Source organism: Loxodonta africana, chromosome 4 (genome assembly GCF_030014295.1).
Source record: "Loxodonta africana isolate mLoxAfr1 chromosome 4, mLoxAfr1.hap2, whole genome shotgun sequence".
Taxonomy (NCBI): domain Eukaryota; kingdom Metazoa; phylum Chordata; class Mammalia; order Proboscidea; family Elephantidae; genus Loxodonta; species Loxodonta africana.
Genome location: NC_087345.1, coordinates 72,784,239 through 72,801,635, shown reverse-complemented (window position 1 = coordinate 72,801,635; position 17,397 = coordinate 72,784,239). Strand labels below are relative to the sequence as shown.

Sequence of the window (17,397 nt, the reverse complement as noted above, 5' to 3'; positions counted from 1 at the left end):
TTTTCTTCCCCTTTGCACAAAATCATAATAGCCTCACAGGAAAATGAAGTTATTGTGTTACACTCTTGCTCTTATTGTTATTGATATCATTAGCAGCATTCTACAGAGTCTCTGCAGGACCTTAAAGGACTGTGAGGCTGTCTATATGAAAGGGGTATGATGTGTGACCATCCCCTGGGATTGATTTGCAATACAGTGACTGGACTAAGATGTGTGTAAATAGCTTATTGATTGACACTTGACTGTGAAATGGTTCTCACAGGAGTAGAAAGAGTCAAAATAATGAAATTGCTGAGAATTACTAGCTGATGTACTAGGATTACCAATCAAATGTATTTCTGATTCATCTTGTCATTCTATCGTAACCTCTCCACATTTCAATGAAATTAGCTGAGTCTGATATTCCTGTTGCTAGTTGTTTCAAAAAAAAATAGATGACCATCATAGAGGTCAAGAGTGTGAAATTATTATTTTATTAATAAGATTAGTTGATAGATGGGAATCCTGGTGATGTAGTGGTTAAGAGTTTAGCTGCTAACTAAAAGGTTGGCAGTTCAAATCCACCAGGTGCTCCTTGGAAACCCTTTGGGACAGTTCTGTTCTGTCCTATAGGGTTACTATGAGTCAGAATCGACAGCAACAGGTTTGGTTTTTCTTGGATTGATAGATCTGTTAAATACTCTTAAATACCCCTTGGCCAACATTGACAGCATATAATTGAATGATATTAAAAGCATTGATGGTTCTCTATTTCCTTTTGACAAATATGTAGATTGTATACTATGCCATGTGCTGGTATCTAAAATTTTTTAAGTAAAACCAAATGTAAAATAATTGGGTGTATGTGTCACTGAGTTCATTTTAAAGAAATGAGTATACCTTTTTCCACAGGCATGCTTATTTCCATTCCCTACTCCATAGGCATGTTTATTTCTATCCTGTAGGGAGAAGTGGATAAATTTTGGTATCTGTCATCTCAGATCAACCAGGATTTATTCTTTATCTGCAAGTTTAAAACTATAAAGTCATTCCCTTTAAATGTAAAGTTATATTCACTGCTCAGTGGAACAGACTTGTAGATATCTAATAAGCTACTATTTATATTGTTATATTGTTTTAATAAGGAAAATGTCACTTTAGGGGGGAATTGCCAGTGTGTTAACATATGATTGAAAAATCATAGTAAATTTCTAAAGGACTTAAACTATTGTTTTAAAAATATATGTATGTATATTTTCCAAGAAGTATACTACATGGAGATTATAGTGTTGTGATTCTGCAATTAAAATACTGTTCACTTCAAACAATTTTCACTAGAAAATCCTTAAAAGGGAAGGGGGGAGGCATTTTTCTTCGTGTTTATTTAAAATATTTAGCTAAAATTCACCTAGGCTCTTCAGATGAGGTAAAACCCAAGCTTCTTCAATATATTTGTTTGTTTTTTATGCTTTTGCCTTACATGTCCAGAGAATGTTTGAATATATCAAGTAATAAACAACTTAGATCCCTATCCAAGAATTTTTCATGCAGTCCATAAAAGTACAACAGATATTGAAGATATTGGAATCTATTTTAAGAAAAAAAAAAATCTTTGAAATGGGAAGATCTGTTATCGAAGGAAAACAAGGCAATTTCCTGAGGAAATATTTGACAGATATTCAGGTTTTAATCTATTATGTGTGCACATATTTTAGAATATTTGGAAACAAGCTCAGTTTTTAGAAAATGAGGTATTGCCCATTGCATAGATATATCTCTGTAAGCATTTGCCACTTGTCTTGGCCTTTTTTAGATCTATTCATTATTGATAAGAAATTTACTCCCCTGTGTGGAAACCCTGGTGGTGTAGTAGTTAAGTGCTATGGCTGCTAACCAAAAGGGTTGGCAGTTCGAATCCATCAGGCACTCCTTGGAAACTTGATGAAGCAATTCTGCTCTGTCCTATAGGGCCACTATGAGTCAGAATCGACTTGACAACAATGGGTTTTGTTTTGTTTTTCAATTATGTTGAAGTAGTGGTGATAGCAGAGATGAGGTTGGGTGTCAGTGGCCGAGGGAAGGAAAGAACATATGGTCCCAAACTGAAGGGCATTTGGCAATAAGTTGAATCACAAAAATCATCTCATAATTTGTTTCAGTTAGTGCATCCTTTTATTTACCTTCAGTATTTGTGGCCAAAATTGAGCAAAAGTTAAATTTTTAATTTAGACCCAGAGTTCTGTATGTATTAATTTTTATTTTGAGATTATTATAAATTCACATGCAGTTTTAAGAAGTAATAGAGAGAGATCCCATACACCTTTTACCCAACTTTTCTCAATGGTAACATCTAGCATAACTATAGTACCATATTACAACCAAGATATTGTCATTGATACAATCCATCAAATATATTCAGATTTCACCAGCTTTACATGCCCTCATTTGTGTGTGCGTGTTTAGTTCTATGGGATTTTATCACGTGACCTCCACTACAATCAAAATATGCAACAGTTTCATCATTGGATACCTTGTCTACCCTTTCATAGCCACATCCACCCCATTTCCCCCACTCCCACCCATCCCTAACCCCTGGCAACCACCAATCTGTTCTCCATCTCTATAATTATGTCATTTTAAGAATGTGATATAAATGGAATCATGTGGTATATAACTTCTGGAGTTTGGATTTTTTTAGTCAGTAAAATTCCTTTGACTATCCTGTGATCTCTAGAAAATATAATTTTTGAATCTGCTCTTTTAATTTGGGTAGAGGGCAGTCTAAGATATGCTCCTTTTTCATAGTTAAGATTTAAATATATTTTTGATCCTAGAGAAAACAAAGTTGTCATTACTGTTGGTGATAGTTTGAGGATTTGATAGTGCCAAAAAGGTACACGGGGAAATTAAATGTATTTGAGTAGTTTTTAATAATGGTGATATTTCTAACCCGGATTTTCTTAAACTAATAAAGCATAAACTTCGTATGTGTCCTGGGATAGTGATTTTTCCATGTGATAAATGGCATGAACATATTGCAAGGAAACTCCATCAATGTCAAAATAACATTGGAGCAATTGTGGAGGTTATTACAGTCTAAGAAAAGGTTTTATATATCACATTGCAAAGTTTAAAATGTTTTTTATTAGACTGTCATTTCATCTCTAGAAAGACGTAGAAATTAAAATCTAATGTCCATTTTTTTTTTTTTTGCCTGAGAAACTGATGACGGCAAGAGAATGCTTTTCTGTTATCTCTTCTAAAACCTCTATTTTTTCTTGCTGTCATGATTTGCTTATTATCCTCTTCAGTCTGGATATTAAAACAGCCTTGTTTATTTCTAAAGCCTCATGTAGCTGTTTCAGATAGTATATCATGCCTTCCTATCAACCCTGTCCCTCACTATTTTCTGGTCTGTTCTTTCTAGAATGCGAGCCAATAGAAGCAATAGCCAAGTTTGACTATGTTGGGCGGTCAGCCAGAGAACTGTCTTTCAAGAAAGGTGCCTCCCTGCTGCTGTATCACCGCGCATCTGAGGACTGGTGGGAAGGCAGACACAATGGGATTGACGGGCTTGTGCCTCACCAGTACATAGTGGTGCAGGATATGTGAGTAGTCCTGGTTTCAGTTGCCTGGGTCTTTCCAATAGAGAACTCCAGCCATGCTTCTTAAGCTGAGCTTGATCTTATGAGAAAAGTGCAGAAAAGGATTACAGCGATAAGCTTCTGAGCTGAGCACAGTTCTACACCTTACTCTAGTGGGTCTTTGCTTAACAGCGCTTCAGGACCAGAAAGTTTTCATTTCCCAAATTCTTGCCAGTAGGTTTAGAGCAAAGACTAGTGGGAAATACCTTTTGAACCTTTCAGGTTCTTAGAAAAATAACTTCTGCAGAGAATGGCTTTATGAGCTGAAATGACACTGCTAATTCCAAAAACAATGGTTCTTTTCTCTTGGTATCTGTCTACTGTTCCAACTCCAGATTCCCAAGAGGGGAGGATACTGACCCAAAATCTAACGAGAATCATATCCAGGCCTTTTTTTTTTTTTTTTTTTTAGTTTTGCTGATGAAATATCCCTAATTCCAAAAATATTTAAAGACATGGAAAGATAGTCATAATATTTTAAGTGAAAATACAAATTACAAAATATTATGGGCAGTATAATCCCAATTTTGCCAATAAAATATTTCATGGCGCACCATCAAATTAAGAGCAGCTTTTCAAGAAAAAGAGAAATGTGATCATATAAAATTTATACAGGGATGGAATAATACAGCCTAATTTCAAAATCCAGGAAATATTATGTGTGTATAAATATAGGCATGCAGTCAGATACATCTAAAGTACATAAACATATAAATAGTTGTAGTACAAATGCTATACATCCTTATGTACACTCATAGATACGTATCCCAGGCATGGAAAAAAGCCTAGAAGGATATTTTCTAAAATGATAATAGTATTTATCTCTAGATATCATATTATGGGCAATTGTTTTTCATTCTTTTTGTATATTTGGATTTTCCAGTTTACCTGTATTTGTATTGTGTTCATAATGAAAAAGAAAACAGTTATGTTAATACAAGAGACATGTACATTAATAAAACAAAAAACCAGTTACCACCAAGTCTGCTCTAACTCGTGGCAAATCCACGTGTGTTAGAGTAGAACTACATTCCATGGAGTTTTCAATGGCTGGTTTTTTGGAAGTAGATCACCAGGCCTTTCTTCCAAAGTACCTCTGGATGGACTCGAACCACTTACCATCATTTTTTTTTTTTTTTCTCCTAGCAAAAAACCCTAACTCTTGATTCTTATTGTTTTAGGGATGATACGTTTTCAGACACTCTGAGCCAAAAAGCAGACAGTGAAGCTAGCAGTGGACCAGTCACTGAAGATAAGTCTTCATCCAAGGACATGAGCTCTCCCACAGACCGTCATCCTGATGGCTATTTAGCCAGGTAAGTGGAGCCTAGTAATCAGGCTCCTCAACTTCTAGTTCTCCAGAGGCTATGAGGAGCCACTTTACCCTCAGCCTCACAGTATTACCCAGTGTGATAAGCCCCCCTTATTTTCTCTCTCTGGGTCTAGACAAAGAAAAAGAGGAGAGCCACCCCCTCCGGTAAGGCGTCCTGGCAGGACCAGTGATGGCCATTGCCCCCTGCACCCCCCACATGCTCTTTCCAACTCCTCAGTTGACCTGGGGTCCCCAAGCCTGGGCAGTCACCCGCGGGGCCTGCTGCAGAATCGTGGCCTCAACAATGACAGTCCTGAGAGGAGGCGCCGGCCCGGCCATGGCAGCCTGACCAATATCAGTCGGCACGACTCCCTCAAGAAGATTGACAGCCCTCCTATTAGAAGGTCTACATCGTCAGGGCAATACACAGGCTTCAATGACCACAAGCCATTGGACCCCGAGACAATTGCTCAGGTACGATGCTTAAATGGGATATTGTCTGCTAAGTACCTGAGGTATGATGAGGGTGTGAAGGATTTACTTTCTTCAAGCCTTGTAGCTATATTTCTTGTGTAGGACCAACTAAAGAAAAAGGAAAGGAAATCAGCCCATTCTTTAAAGGCTAGCTGTGGGTCTCCTTTGAAGAACCATCTGTTACCTGGAAGAGCTAAGATTATTAGTTTCATATTGATTTAAACAGAGACATGCCAGAAGTGTAGGACCCAGGACTTTCAAACCCATCATTGCTGAATAGCCAGGAAATTTTTACAAAGGAAGAATGATGAGGAAGGGCTAGCTGTACCAGATCCTAAATGTATTCTACGGCTAGTAAAGAAGACAGATCATGGAACAGAATGGAAAGCCCAGAAACAGAAAAATTTTAGTGTATGATAAAGACAACACATTCAATTTAGAAAATGATGGATTAGTCGATAGACAGTGCAATAAATAATGGTTAGCCCTTTGAAGAGAAAAAAGTCTGAATCCTACTTCCTCCTGAACCCATACATGCCATCACTTCCCAACACTGACTGGGGATAAGGGCTTTGTAGTTTTTTTTCTAATAATTAGAATTAGAATTGATAAAGCAAAATTAAACATTATTAATGAATTGGGCCATTGTTCTACCATTTTGCTCTCTGGTTCTTTTTGCAGCTTAGGCCATCAGAAAACATGTTTATAGCCAGTGACAAAGAACTCAAATAGATTCTAAAGCATCTTCCAACTCTTAGTAAAGTTTAAAAACTAAATAGATCAAAAAAGAAAGTGATAAATGAGTGAGACGTACATGGGAAATACTAAAGATGGATTATTTTTAATAAAAAGCACCTCAAAAAACCTGCTCTGCTATGACAAATTTCTAAGCTATTTTCAGTATCCTAACTAAAAAGAATCTTAGATAGCAAATTAGATTGGATGAGGAGCCTAATGTGTGTGTGTGTGTTGTTTGTTTTAATTTTTATTGTGCTTTAAGTGAAAGTTTACAAACCAAGTCAGTCTGTCATACGAAAATTTATATACACCTTGCTATATACTCCTAATTGCTCTCCCCCTAATGAGACAGCCTGCTCTTTCCCTCCACACCCTCTTTTCGTGTCCGTTCCGCCAGCTTCTAACCCCCCTCTGCCCTCTCATCTCCCCTCCAGATAGGAGATGCCCCCACATAGTCTCAAGCTTCTACTTGATCCAAGAAGCTCATTCTCCACCTTGTTTTTCTTAATTACCAATTTTTAAATGCATTACAATTTCTCAGCAAAAATCAAATAGGCTTTGCACTTTTTGTTTCTATTTAAAGTGCTACACAGTAGTCTCGGGGGACATCTAAGTCACTTGGTATAACATAGTCCATAAAGACAATGTTCTGTATCCTACTTTGGTAAGTAACATCTTAAAAGCTTGTGAGCGACTACCTAAGATACAACTATTGGTCTCTTCCTGTCCGGAGCAAAGAAGAGTGAAGAAAATCAAAGACTCAAGGAACCAATTAGTCCAAAAGACAAATGGACCACACGAACCACAGCCTCCACTAGCCTGAGACCAGAAGAACTAGATGGTGCCCAGCTACCACTACCTACTGCTCTGATCGAGTCCTGGACAGAGTGGGAGAGAAATTAAAATTCATAAAAAGAAGACCAAACTTACTGGTCTGAAAGATACTGGTGGAACCTCGGCGATTATAGCCCCTAGACAACCTTCAAACCTGGAACAGAACCCACTCCCAGAGATCACCTTTCAGCCAAACAACAGACAGGCCTATGAAGTGAACAATAACACCTATGAGAAATGTGCTTCTCGGAACAATCAACCACACAAGACCAAAAGAGCAGCATTTCCCCAAAAACAAAGTTCAGAAGGCAGAAAGGGTCAGAAAAGATGGATGAGTGGAAATGGGGAGTCCAGAAAGGAAAGTAGTCAAGTGCTGTCACGTTGAGAGGATTGCTGCTAATGTCAGAAAACAAAATGTGAATAAATTGTTAATGGGAAACTAATTTGCTCTGTAAACTTTCACCGAAACCACAAAAAAAGTTCGAAAAATAAATAGTTACACCAGGCATTTTGAGTCATACCATACTTAGAACCAGTCATATTTGACTATAGCTGAACTTAATGCTTTGAGAATCCCATAACGTTGCTGCTTATTACAAGCAGGTGAACATGATTTGGGTTAGAGAAGTGGGGAATAAGGATCCTGGAGGTGAGAAAGCATAATAAGGTCTGTTTAACCCTTTGCTTCTAGAACCAGCAATGCCTTCTCTTGTAAATCATTGAAAAAACAAAAACAAAAGTCACCAAATAAACTAGGCTCTGCACATTTTCTTTCTGGGGCAGATGTTTGTTATTTAAAAAAAAAAAAAAAAACCCATATGTTTAGCAGCTAATGAAAATCACATATGAAAGTAATCACTTGCAAAGTGATGTAATCCCCACGAAATGGCTTCCAGCTTTGTCCTTTATTTATTTTTCCATCTCTAGTCTTCAGATTTTCCCATGAGGACAAATAAGCATGCCATCATGATGTTTATGTGAAAAACATGCAACTTCTTTCATTAAACAAATCAATGGAACCTCTGATGGTGCTTTTTAAAACACTACAGTGTCCATATGTGATTACTGTATCTTGGTTTATTCATTGTTGGAGACTATAATGTTAGTGCCTTAGTTTATTCATTTAACAAACCTTTATTGAGCAATTACTATATGTCAAGTCCCATCCTAGGCATAATGGATGCAAACTTAAATCAATAGTCCCTGCCTCAAGGTGCTTACAATCCAGTGGGAAAAGTGGATAGAGAAATCCATTACTGGTGTGTGGCTCTGTAAGGGTTATGCTCCAGGTAAGTGGAAGGAGCCATGGGAATGTAAGGAGGAGACATTTCAATCAGACCAGGGCAGTGGTTCTCCACCCTGTCTCACTCAACACCCCACCTTTTATAAAAACAACCATTTTGTAATTCCCCTTTTACTATCCTGAAATAAATTCATAGGTGATATGCATATTTTAGAAAAATATATAAAGCTGTACATGTAATATAAAGGATAAATAAAAGAAAATAAATATTAAAACATATTTCAGTTACTGCTTGGGCTTGACTGCACTAGAAGACATGAAATAGATTATTACGTCTATATATAGAATTATCATAAATACAGCAATTAAAAATGCTTAGTAATACAGGAGCAATGCATCAATTGGTTTTAACTCAAATTCCGTGAAAGCTGTTCGCAATAGTGACACAACTTTCCCAAAATAGTGGAAAACTCTTGTTCATATAGTTCCAATTAAAACAATGTATAATTCTCCCTCCGTTTACATAGTAGTTGCATTCCTGGAAAATTCAACACCATGCAAAAAATACTTTGCATTTGTATGTGAGGAAAGAGGTTCTAGGCTCGGGTTATATAAACAAGGTTTTCACCTACAAAAATATCTGGAGGAAAGTTGAACAAGAAGCAGGACAATTCTTCATTGCTTGTAAACTGCCCAGGCCACTTGCAAAATATCTAGTATCTCTGGCCCGTGTCTACCAAATGCCAGTAATGCTTCCCATTGATTGTGGCATTAAAAAAAATATGCACACCACAAATTATGAAATATCCTCTATGGGGCAGTATTATTTTAACTGAGATCCACTAAACAAGGGTATTAGTGGGAAGGCTAATATTGAAACCTGATTTTTTCATTCCTATTCACATTTCTTAAGAAACTGCTGTAATATCTAAATTTAACCTATTTTTTATCATAAGTTGAAACACAAATACGTAAGCATGCAAGGTGGAAACAACTAAAAGACTACCGACTGCCTTGGAGTGACAAATGTTTGACATAGCTCCATGAGCCACTCCATCTTGGTCTCCCGAGCATTCAGAGTCAAAATAATTGTGTGAGATGGCATTATGTTCATACACTCTATGGGTGATGAAGTTAAACTATTCATACTCTTTCCTGGCCTATCTGCTTTGAAATGGAGTATATAGGTCTCTACATTGGTATTAATTATCAGTCTGTTCTGTCTTCTGGTTATTTTTCAACAGGATATTGAAGATACAATGAACACAGCCCTGAATGAACTCCGAGAACTGGAGAGACAGAGTACAGCAAAGCATGCCCCTGACGTGGTGCTGGATACCTTAGAGCAAGTGAAAAACTCTCCCACACCTGCCACCTCCACGGAATCTCTCAGCCCTTTGCACAATGTTGCCCTCAGGAGCTCTGAGCCTCAGATTCGACGCAGCACTAGCTCCTCCAGTGACACAATGAGTACTTTCAAGCCAATGGTGGCACCCAGAATGGGTGTTCAGCTAAAGCCCCCAGCCCTCAGGCCAAAACCCGCTGTTCTTCCAAAAACAAACCCAACCATAGGACCTGCCCCACCTTCCCAGGGTCCGACAGACAAGTCTTGCACAATGTAAAAACCAGCTGAGCAAGGCCATCAGAGGAGGCGATTAAAAAAGAATGGATTAGTGGCAAAAGTCAACAGTCCATAGCTTTCATTAGTTTTGTGCTTATAACTGGAGATCTCTTGGCTTTTCCATGTTCTCGAATGTAATGTCTGAGACTAGCTAAATTAACACGGGCATTTGTATTTTGTAAATTTTTTTTTTTTTTTTTAAATAACTGGACATATGTCATTTTAAAGACAATAGAAACACTTAGACTTACTTGAAAATCCAATGCTGCACCACTTGTAATGAAGGCAACACCGCTCTCTGCATTGTACTGTGCTTCAGATTTAGTGTAGCCCGGGTGAGTCAGAAATGCCATGATCTGAAGACACAAGAATCCAAGTTTCAGGCCTTGTTGAGTATAACCAGTATGGGCTATGGCACGTGGGAAAATGGCTGAAAATGGCATGGTTTAGTAGCTGACAGCAATTCTGATCCTACGGTGGGGGTTGTTGGGGGGGGGTAGGTCCAGCTCATGCTAAAGACATGCAGTTGTCACGGTGGGTCCTTCCTGGGTTGGCTGATTACCTTACCTCTTTCATGAAAATAATATGCCTGGGTCCAGGGTAAAGGCTCAGTGGAAGGGAGTAGAACCTCTGCAGTTACTGCTTGAACTGAACTGAACCTGGGAAAAGGAGAAAAGCACACACCTCCAGAGCTGTGGATGTCCCTCCCTCCATGAGCCTGATCAGGCCCCGGAAGATTTCCAAGTCTGTCCCCAGCATTCATGAAGGACTATAATACACAGTGTCATTGAAAAGACTTCTCGTTATACTACTCAACCAACTCCTTTGGATATATGTTGTGTAATAACTGCCTAGAAAATATTTCTGTCACCCCCTAAATCCCTGTGTTCTCTGTGGAAATGGAGAACAAGCAAGTAGTATTGAAGTCATTTGTTCCCTTGGCCTGCTCTGACCCTAAATAAATTACCGTGGTTCATTTAAACTTCTGTAGAGGCCGGATAATTCTCAGCTGAACTCACAGCTCTCCTCTCCATTTGTCGTCTTTGAACCAATGCAGAACTGGCTGTGGTACTAGAGGAAGAGCCATCCCGGGCCAAGGTGGGAGGATTACCTCATGTTTCCAGGATGAGTTCCCCCTGACTTTGCACCCTGAAATCATGCCTTTTTTTTTTTTTTGGCTTGTGGTCTCTACATAACTCACGTGGGCAGCTGATCTCCATCAGGGACCCTCTTTCTCTGACTTCCTAGCACAGCCACAGTTTTTCTTTAACGTGCATTTATGCCATTTTCCCTCCATCTTACAAAGACTGCTTTGAATTCAGTTCATTTTACTAAGGTACAAATCATTTTCTCCTATCAGCAGCAGTTTATATCATCTGTAAACTCCTGAGCATTTCACCTACTCTATCGTTGCATTTCTAGATGAACAGACGTTTTTGAAGAAAAACGGGTGGCCCAGAACTAACCCCTCTGGACCACCATGGATTTCCATCTAGGTTCACACTTACCTATAAAAAAAATAAATAATTTTTTTTTTTTTTTATAGATGTATTTGGTTTCAAACTGGCAGTCATTTAATTGCATGTGCACCTAAGAGTTATCTAGCCTCGACTTTAATCATCAGCCCGTTGGTGAATGCATCATACAGGAAAAAATCAGGATCTGTGCTAAAATTAAGGTCATTACTTTTATCTCTACTTCAGTTTGCCAGTCTAATCATCCAGTTGTAGAAAGAGAGGAAATTAAGGAAAGATAGTATTACCTTTCAAAGTCACACTGCTGGCTGCTTACCAAGTCCTAAATTCACATATGGATTGAAAAGTGATTTTTTAAAAATATTTCCAAATATGGTAAACTTAAACATCTGAATTTTCAGAACCATCTTTTTTTACCCATTTTGGAAAGGAGACCCAGCTCAGCATCTTGTCCAGCCCCCTGTCATTTCTCTTGAGCTTTACTGGTCCTTTAGACACGATGAAGACACAGCCAGGCTTGAGCTTCAAATAGCACTTTGCTTTTTAAACAATATTCCCTAGCTACGCCTTTCCTATGTAATCTCCCAGTCCTCCCCAGATTCCACTTGGGTTTCTGATTCTCTGTTGCTAGGTAGAGAAACAAGCAAAGAGTAAAGGTGGAAGTAATAAAAGGGGGAGGGGGTGCAAACTTGAAATGCTGTAGAAATCACTGGGGAAAAGGGGATACTTAACCATTTTACTTATTTGGTGGAAGAGTAAGATGTTAACAGCATCAGAAGGACAGAGGTGTTTTAATTTATTATTCTCTAATGTCTTCTACAAGCTTTAGCATTAGTTTTGTAGATCTTATTTCTGCAAGTTCATTTCTCCAGGCTTCTCCCTGGTAATCCTCCTTAGTGTCTCCTCTCTTTGTTGTTTACACTTACGATGAAAAGAGGATTGCTTTTCCACCCACCAAATCAGGACTCTGCTGCTGCCCTGGACAGCAGAAAACATGCTGCTCCAGACCCTCAGAGGCTGTACCTTCTTAGAGGAAACAGCTCCTAACATTGTCCCATTGCTCAGTCCCTTGCCTGTCTCTGTCCTCTCTCCCTAGACCCCTAGACCCCTATTGTCACCCAGAGGCTTTTTTTTTTTTTAATTTCCAATTCCATGGGAGGAATAGAGCTCGGTAAGGACTTGATTAACCTTACTTAGTAAAAGTCTTCAGATTCCAGGGATGAGGAGACAAGATGGCCACTTCACAGAGTATCCATAATAGCACAGGGTAAAGTCATTAAAAGCTTCAGCAGCTGGGAGGGCTCACCTGGCCTCCTTTATTACACAGGTGCACACACAGAGGGGCGATAGGAAGACAGAATTAGGAAAGAAGAACGAGTCCTGGACATGTTCTGCCCCCAGTGTTAGGTCCTCGTGGGCAGTTTGGGGAGGGGTGACATTTGAATGCTGGGAGAATGATGGTTCTACAAAGCTTACCTGAATCCACTTACGCAAAAATATGTATTCACAGCTGACAACCATATATTCATGCCCCATCTGTAGAATTCACAGAAGTAGATTTACCAACTAAGCCTTTTAGTTTGCATCAGGGGAGCAGAGGTGGATTATTAGGATAGGGAGGAAAAGGTACATAGGAAGCGTTTTTTGAGGAGTATTCTCTAAACTGTTCCGACCTGTTGAGTGGCCCTTTGTAGAGCTCTGTATTAAGTCTAAGCATCCTTGTGAAGTGGTTTTGCATGTTTTCACACAACATAATCTGACTTTGGCGCCTCTTTAGCCATCGGTAGAATAAGTTACAGTTGCAATGCCCATGAACAGTTTTCAGTGGATATAGAGCTCCAGGGGTCAAAACGTATTGGTTAAGAGTTTTCTTTGTAGTTTTGTCCGTTTCCAAATTGGTCCATAATTAAGGAAAAGAAAGGGGTGGGGGGAGTGGTTTCCTTAGCATTTGGGAGTGACATAGCCTCTGGAGTCTACAAACAGAGGAAAATTTGGGCCTCACCAAGAGCCTGTGAGTCTCTTGGTGGCTTTAGAAGACTTCAACTTGGGATGACACTTCTTTATTCCTGACAACAGCAGTGAGAGGCCGTGAATACGGGAGTGCACTTGGGACTGAGTCCTGCTTTGAGTCGTCCACCACAGAGGCCCTGAGCACAGACAGAGCAGCTTAGAAGTGAAGGCTCTCCCCATGTGTAAACAGAACCTCCACTCCAGACCGCCCCCCGGGCTGGGGTGGCAGGGTGACTTTGGCACAGCTTCATTCAGATCGGTAAAACAAACTGGAATTTGAGCTTTCACTTACCCTAGTATACTTTCTTTAAAAAAAAAAAAGTCTGTGGCATAATTGAAATGGATACCTGTATCTTTAAATTACATAGGGAATTTTGTATGTTTGAATAATTGTACTGGGTTCCATAATGCTTACCTTAGAAATTGTTGAGTAAAAGAAAATATATAAACTGTGCATTCGTGAATGTCCCCCTTAGAGCATTCATCCGAGTTAAATGTGTTGTGTGATGGTTATTATAGATATTTAAAGTATAGTAAGTGGCTGTGTAACGGGAGAGACTGCTATTTACATACGTACTTAAGGGTAACTCCTGCCCACATAATTAAATCAGTGTTGTCATTTCCTGTCGGTTTGATCAGTTGCAGTACTGCTGGCTTCCTGCTTGTGACTGTTACCTAATCGTGTCAGTGTACATCTGTAGTATGTACATGTGAAAGTGCCTTTCTATTTTAGAGGAGTTTTAGCCTTGCTCTTGTACTGTTGCATTTCTTCAATGCCCAACCCACTTCTTAAAGACTCCCTCACCCTGCTCCCCAATTCCGACTGCCCATTGAGTCTTTGGAAACATCTATCACTCTCTCACCGCTTCTCCATCTCCACTGTCCTGTGCCTCGGTGCTCAGTATTGTCCTGTCTTGCATCCTCACCAGTCCAGACAGTCTCGTTTACCTTGTAGACATGATTGTGCCTTTCCCACCCCACAACAATTCCTGTGTCTTCCCATCCCACCCCGTCCAGCTCCTGTGCTGCTGACGTCCATCGCGTTTGCCTATGCTCTGTACTGCCTCTTACCATGACATTCCCTCCTCTCTGAGGGGAAAGTAAAAGGGGTTGCTTTTACAGTTCTGGAAGAAAAAAAAAAAATTTTGTTTTCTTAATCTGTTGTGACAATGCACTTTTATGTATAGTACTGTACATTTTGGCATGTACCATTACAGGCTTCAGTATACAGTCGGTTTTCGTCCTTCACAGTGTATCTTTATAATAAATAAGGTAGATCTGGCTCCCTTTGTCTGCTTCCAATTTGGCGTGATTCTCTGTGATGTTTTCTTTCATTTCCTTTCTTTCTTTTTTTAATCATTTCCCCCCAGATACCAAAGTTGCATTAAATAATGTGAAGGTAAATAATACCTTTCCCCTTTGGTTTTTTTTATTTTTTTTACTTTTTTTTTTTTTTTGTGGTCAAACTATATATAACAAAACATTTGCCAGTTCAATGTTTTTTACGTGTGCAATTTTGTGACATTGATTACATTCTTTATCTTGTGCAACCATCACCACTATCCTTTTCCAAATTATTCCACCTCCTTTAATAGAAACTCAGTGCCCTCTAAGCAATGACTCCTTCTCCCCCACCCCCACCCCGTTAACCTCTAGTAAACTTTGGTCTCTATAAAAATTTTACCTTTTTTTAATGTTCTTATTTCACTTTCATTTTTTAAAATGTTCTTGAATTTGAAAATGAGGCCTCATGCACAGGGCCTTGTCCATGAAGCCATGGTTTTACGGAGTCATAGCTTGAGGACTCGTGTAGAAGGGGAGAAGAGATGGGCGAGTCTTGACTGTGAGGCAGAGAGAGTGCAGTCCTCATAAACATGCGCCATATTGAAATCTTTCCTTTGAGAAGGACTCTCTGCTTAATAGACCTCGTCAAGCTGCTCTTTGGTTTCGATGGAATAAACTGAAATTTAATCCTTAGGTCTTGACTATGTTTAGAATTCCCCATATATTGATAATATTTTTCCTTCAAACATAAAAAGCTTTTTTTTTAACATTTTATTGTGGATTAGGTGAAAGTTTACAGAGCAGTTTCCCAATCAATTTATACATAGCTTGTTTCATGACATTAGTTGCAAACCAAAAATGCTAACTCTTGAGTTCTAACAATAAATAATAATAGTTCCATCAGCTATGTATCAGACTGAATATAAGATGTGGAGTAAAAAATGGCATATAAAGCAAGGAAAAAAACTTTTTTTTGAAGTGTAAAATACATACAGAAAAGTACACAAATCATTAGTGTAAGAGTTTTAACAGTAAACAGTCCATGTACCCACCACCCAGATCAAGAAATAGAACATTATCAGCACGCTAGAAGCTACCCTTTGTGCCTCTCGCTGTTTTCCCTCTCTGCTCTCCAAAGTTAGTCACTATTTTGATGAGCAACTCTGTAGTTTAGTTTTGCCTGTGGTTTAGCTTTATATAAATGGACTCATCCAATATATAGATTTTGTGTCCAACTCTTTTTGTTGACATTTTTTAAGAGTCATCTATGTATATAGCAGTAATTTTTCTATTTTCATTGCTATATAGAATTCCATCACATGAATATGCTCAGGATTATTTTAGCATTTTCTGATTAAGCTTTGGTATTGTATGCAGAAATCTTTGACACGTGGACAGATGGGGGTGTGGGGAGGGATATATCCCCCTGGGTAAAGGAATTGTTTTTCCAAAATGGGATGGTTGAAGTTGAACTAAGCTGTTGACTAGAAGGACTACCAAAGGCAGGGGTAGTTATTTATTTTCAAAACAACACTGTCCGATCTGGAGCCAAGGGAGGTTCAGAGATGACACTGAAACTAGTTTAAGCTGTACTTGAAGCTACTGCTCTTACAGCCGATGCTGGGTGCTTTTCCTCAATGCCCTCTGTAGGACCAGAGAGTTGGATTTAGATGCTGCACCACCAGGAACATATGCCCAAATCAGAATAAGCATTTCAGTAAAAACAGATGCTAAAAGCAATGCATATTAACACATATCCCATAACTGTGCCTAGTGGGTGGAGGAAATCTCTTTTTCTCAGCATTTATTTGTTGGTGTTTGCTAATTTGTCCAACTGGCAGGAGAAATGAGATCATTTCCTCATTTGCAGCTATTCTAGCAGAAATCCTAGAGATGATTGACTTTAAAATATGTTATTTTAAACTATGCAAGATATGTTAAATTGTTAGCATGTAAATTTTCTATGTATCCCTTTGTCATTATTTCATGGATACACAGCACCAAAAGGAAAATTGACGTATGCTCAAAGTCAGGATGAGCTCTGCCATAAATTGGAGAAGCCCTGCCTTCTTCCTGAGTTGAGGAATCTGGTATCCAGGGAAGGGATGATAGAATCATTAATGTGAAGTTGCTGTATGCAGCTGGAGGCAAGACTGAGTTCACAGTGGTCCTAGGCCTTTACTATTTATATGGGCATACTTTTCCTTTCCTTTCCTCTTTTTTTTTTTTTTTTAACAAAGTAAGTAATGGATCTATATGGTGACTAAAAGATCAGCTCTTAGCACTTCACCAAAGTCTGCTTTGCTTGTCTTTAGTCTCTTGTGCATCCACAGCTTTCTTTGGTTCTTGCTGAAGAGAGGCTTTTAGGACAGATGTTTATGCTGCACTTAAGGTCTGCTCTGATGAGCAAGAGGGACAGTTAAAGATATTTAGGGGGGAAAAAAAGCGTTCAGAATAATCTCCTAAAATGGAAAACACATCACCTCATTTCCCCGCTTAAAACGCCTGATGATGACTTCCCACGCCATTTGGCATAAATTCTAAATTCCCAATGTGGGTCTATACGATCTGGCTTCTGCTAAATCCTTCCACCCCATTTTGTTCGCTGTCCCTTCATTCAATGACATGCCTACCACACTGGCATATTTTGTAGTTCCTCCAACGCGTGGGGCTTGTTTCCGCCTCCGATCTTTACCTTCGCTCCCCCGCCCCATAGAAAGATCTTCCCTTAGATTTTCACCTGGGTGGCCCCTTTTCGATATTCAGACTGCCCTTTAAACGTC

At 39.0% G+C, this 17,397-nt stretch overlaps 1 protein-coding gene across 2 annotated transcripts in view; it reads left to right on the top strand.

The window, feature by feature from the left end:
* Positions 1-10,827, top strand: part of SRGAP1 (SLIT-ROBO Rho GTPase activating protein 1) — a 334,899-nt gene extending 324,072 nt beyond the window's left edge. For both annotated transcript variants that reach the window (XM_010598491.3, XM_003405175.4), the window contains exons 19-22: positions 3,407-3,587; positions 4,805-4,939; positions 5,070-5,409; positions 9,469-10,827. In XM_010598491.3, the coding sequence (XP_010596793.1) occupies positions 3,407-3,587; positions 4,805-4,939; positions 5,070-5,409; positions 9,469-9,846 (1,034 nt within the window). In that variant the 3' untranslated portion in view covers positions 9,847-10,827. The remainder of the gene's footprint in view (positions 1-3,406; positions 3,588-4,804; positions 4,940-5,069; positions 5,410-9,468) is intronic.
* Positions 10,828-17,397: the final 6,570 nt, after the last annotated feature.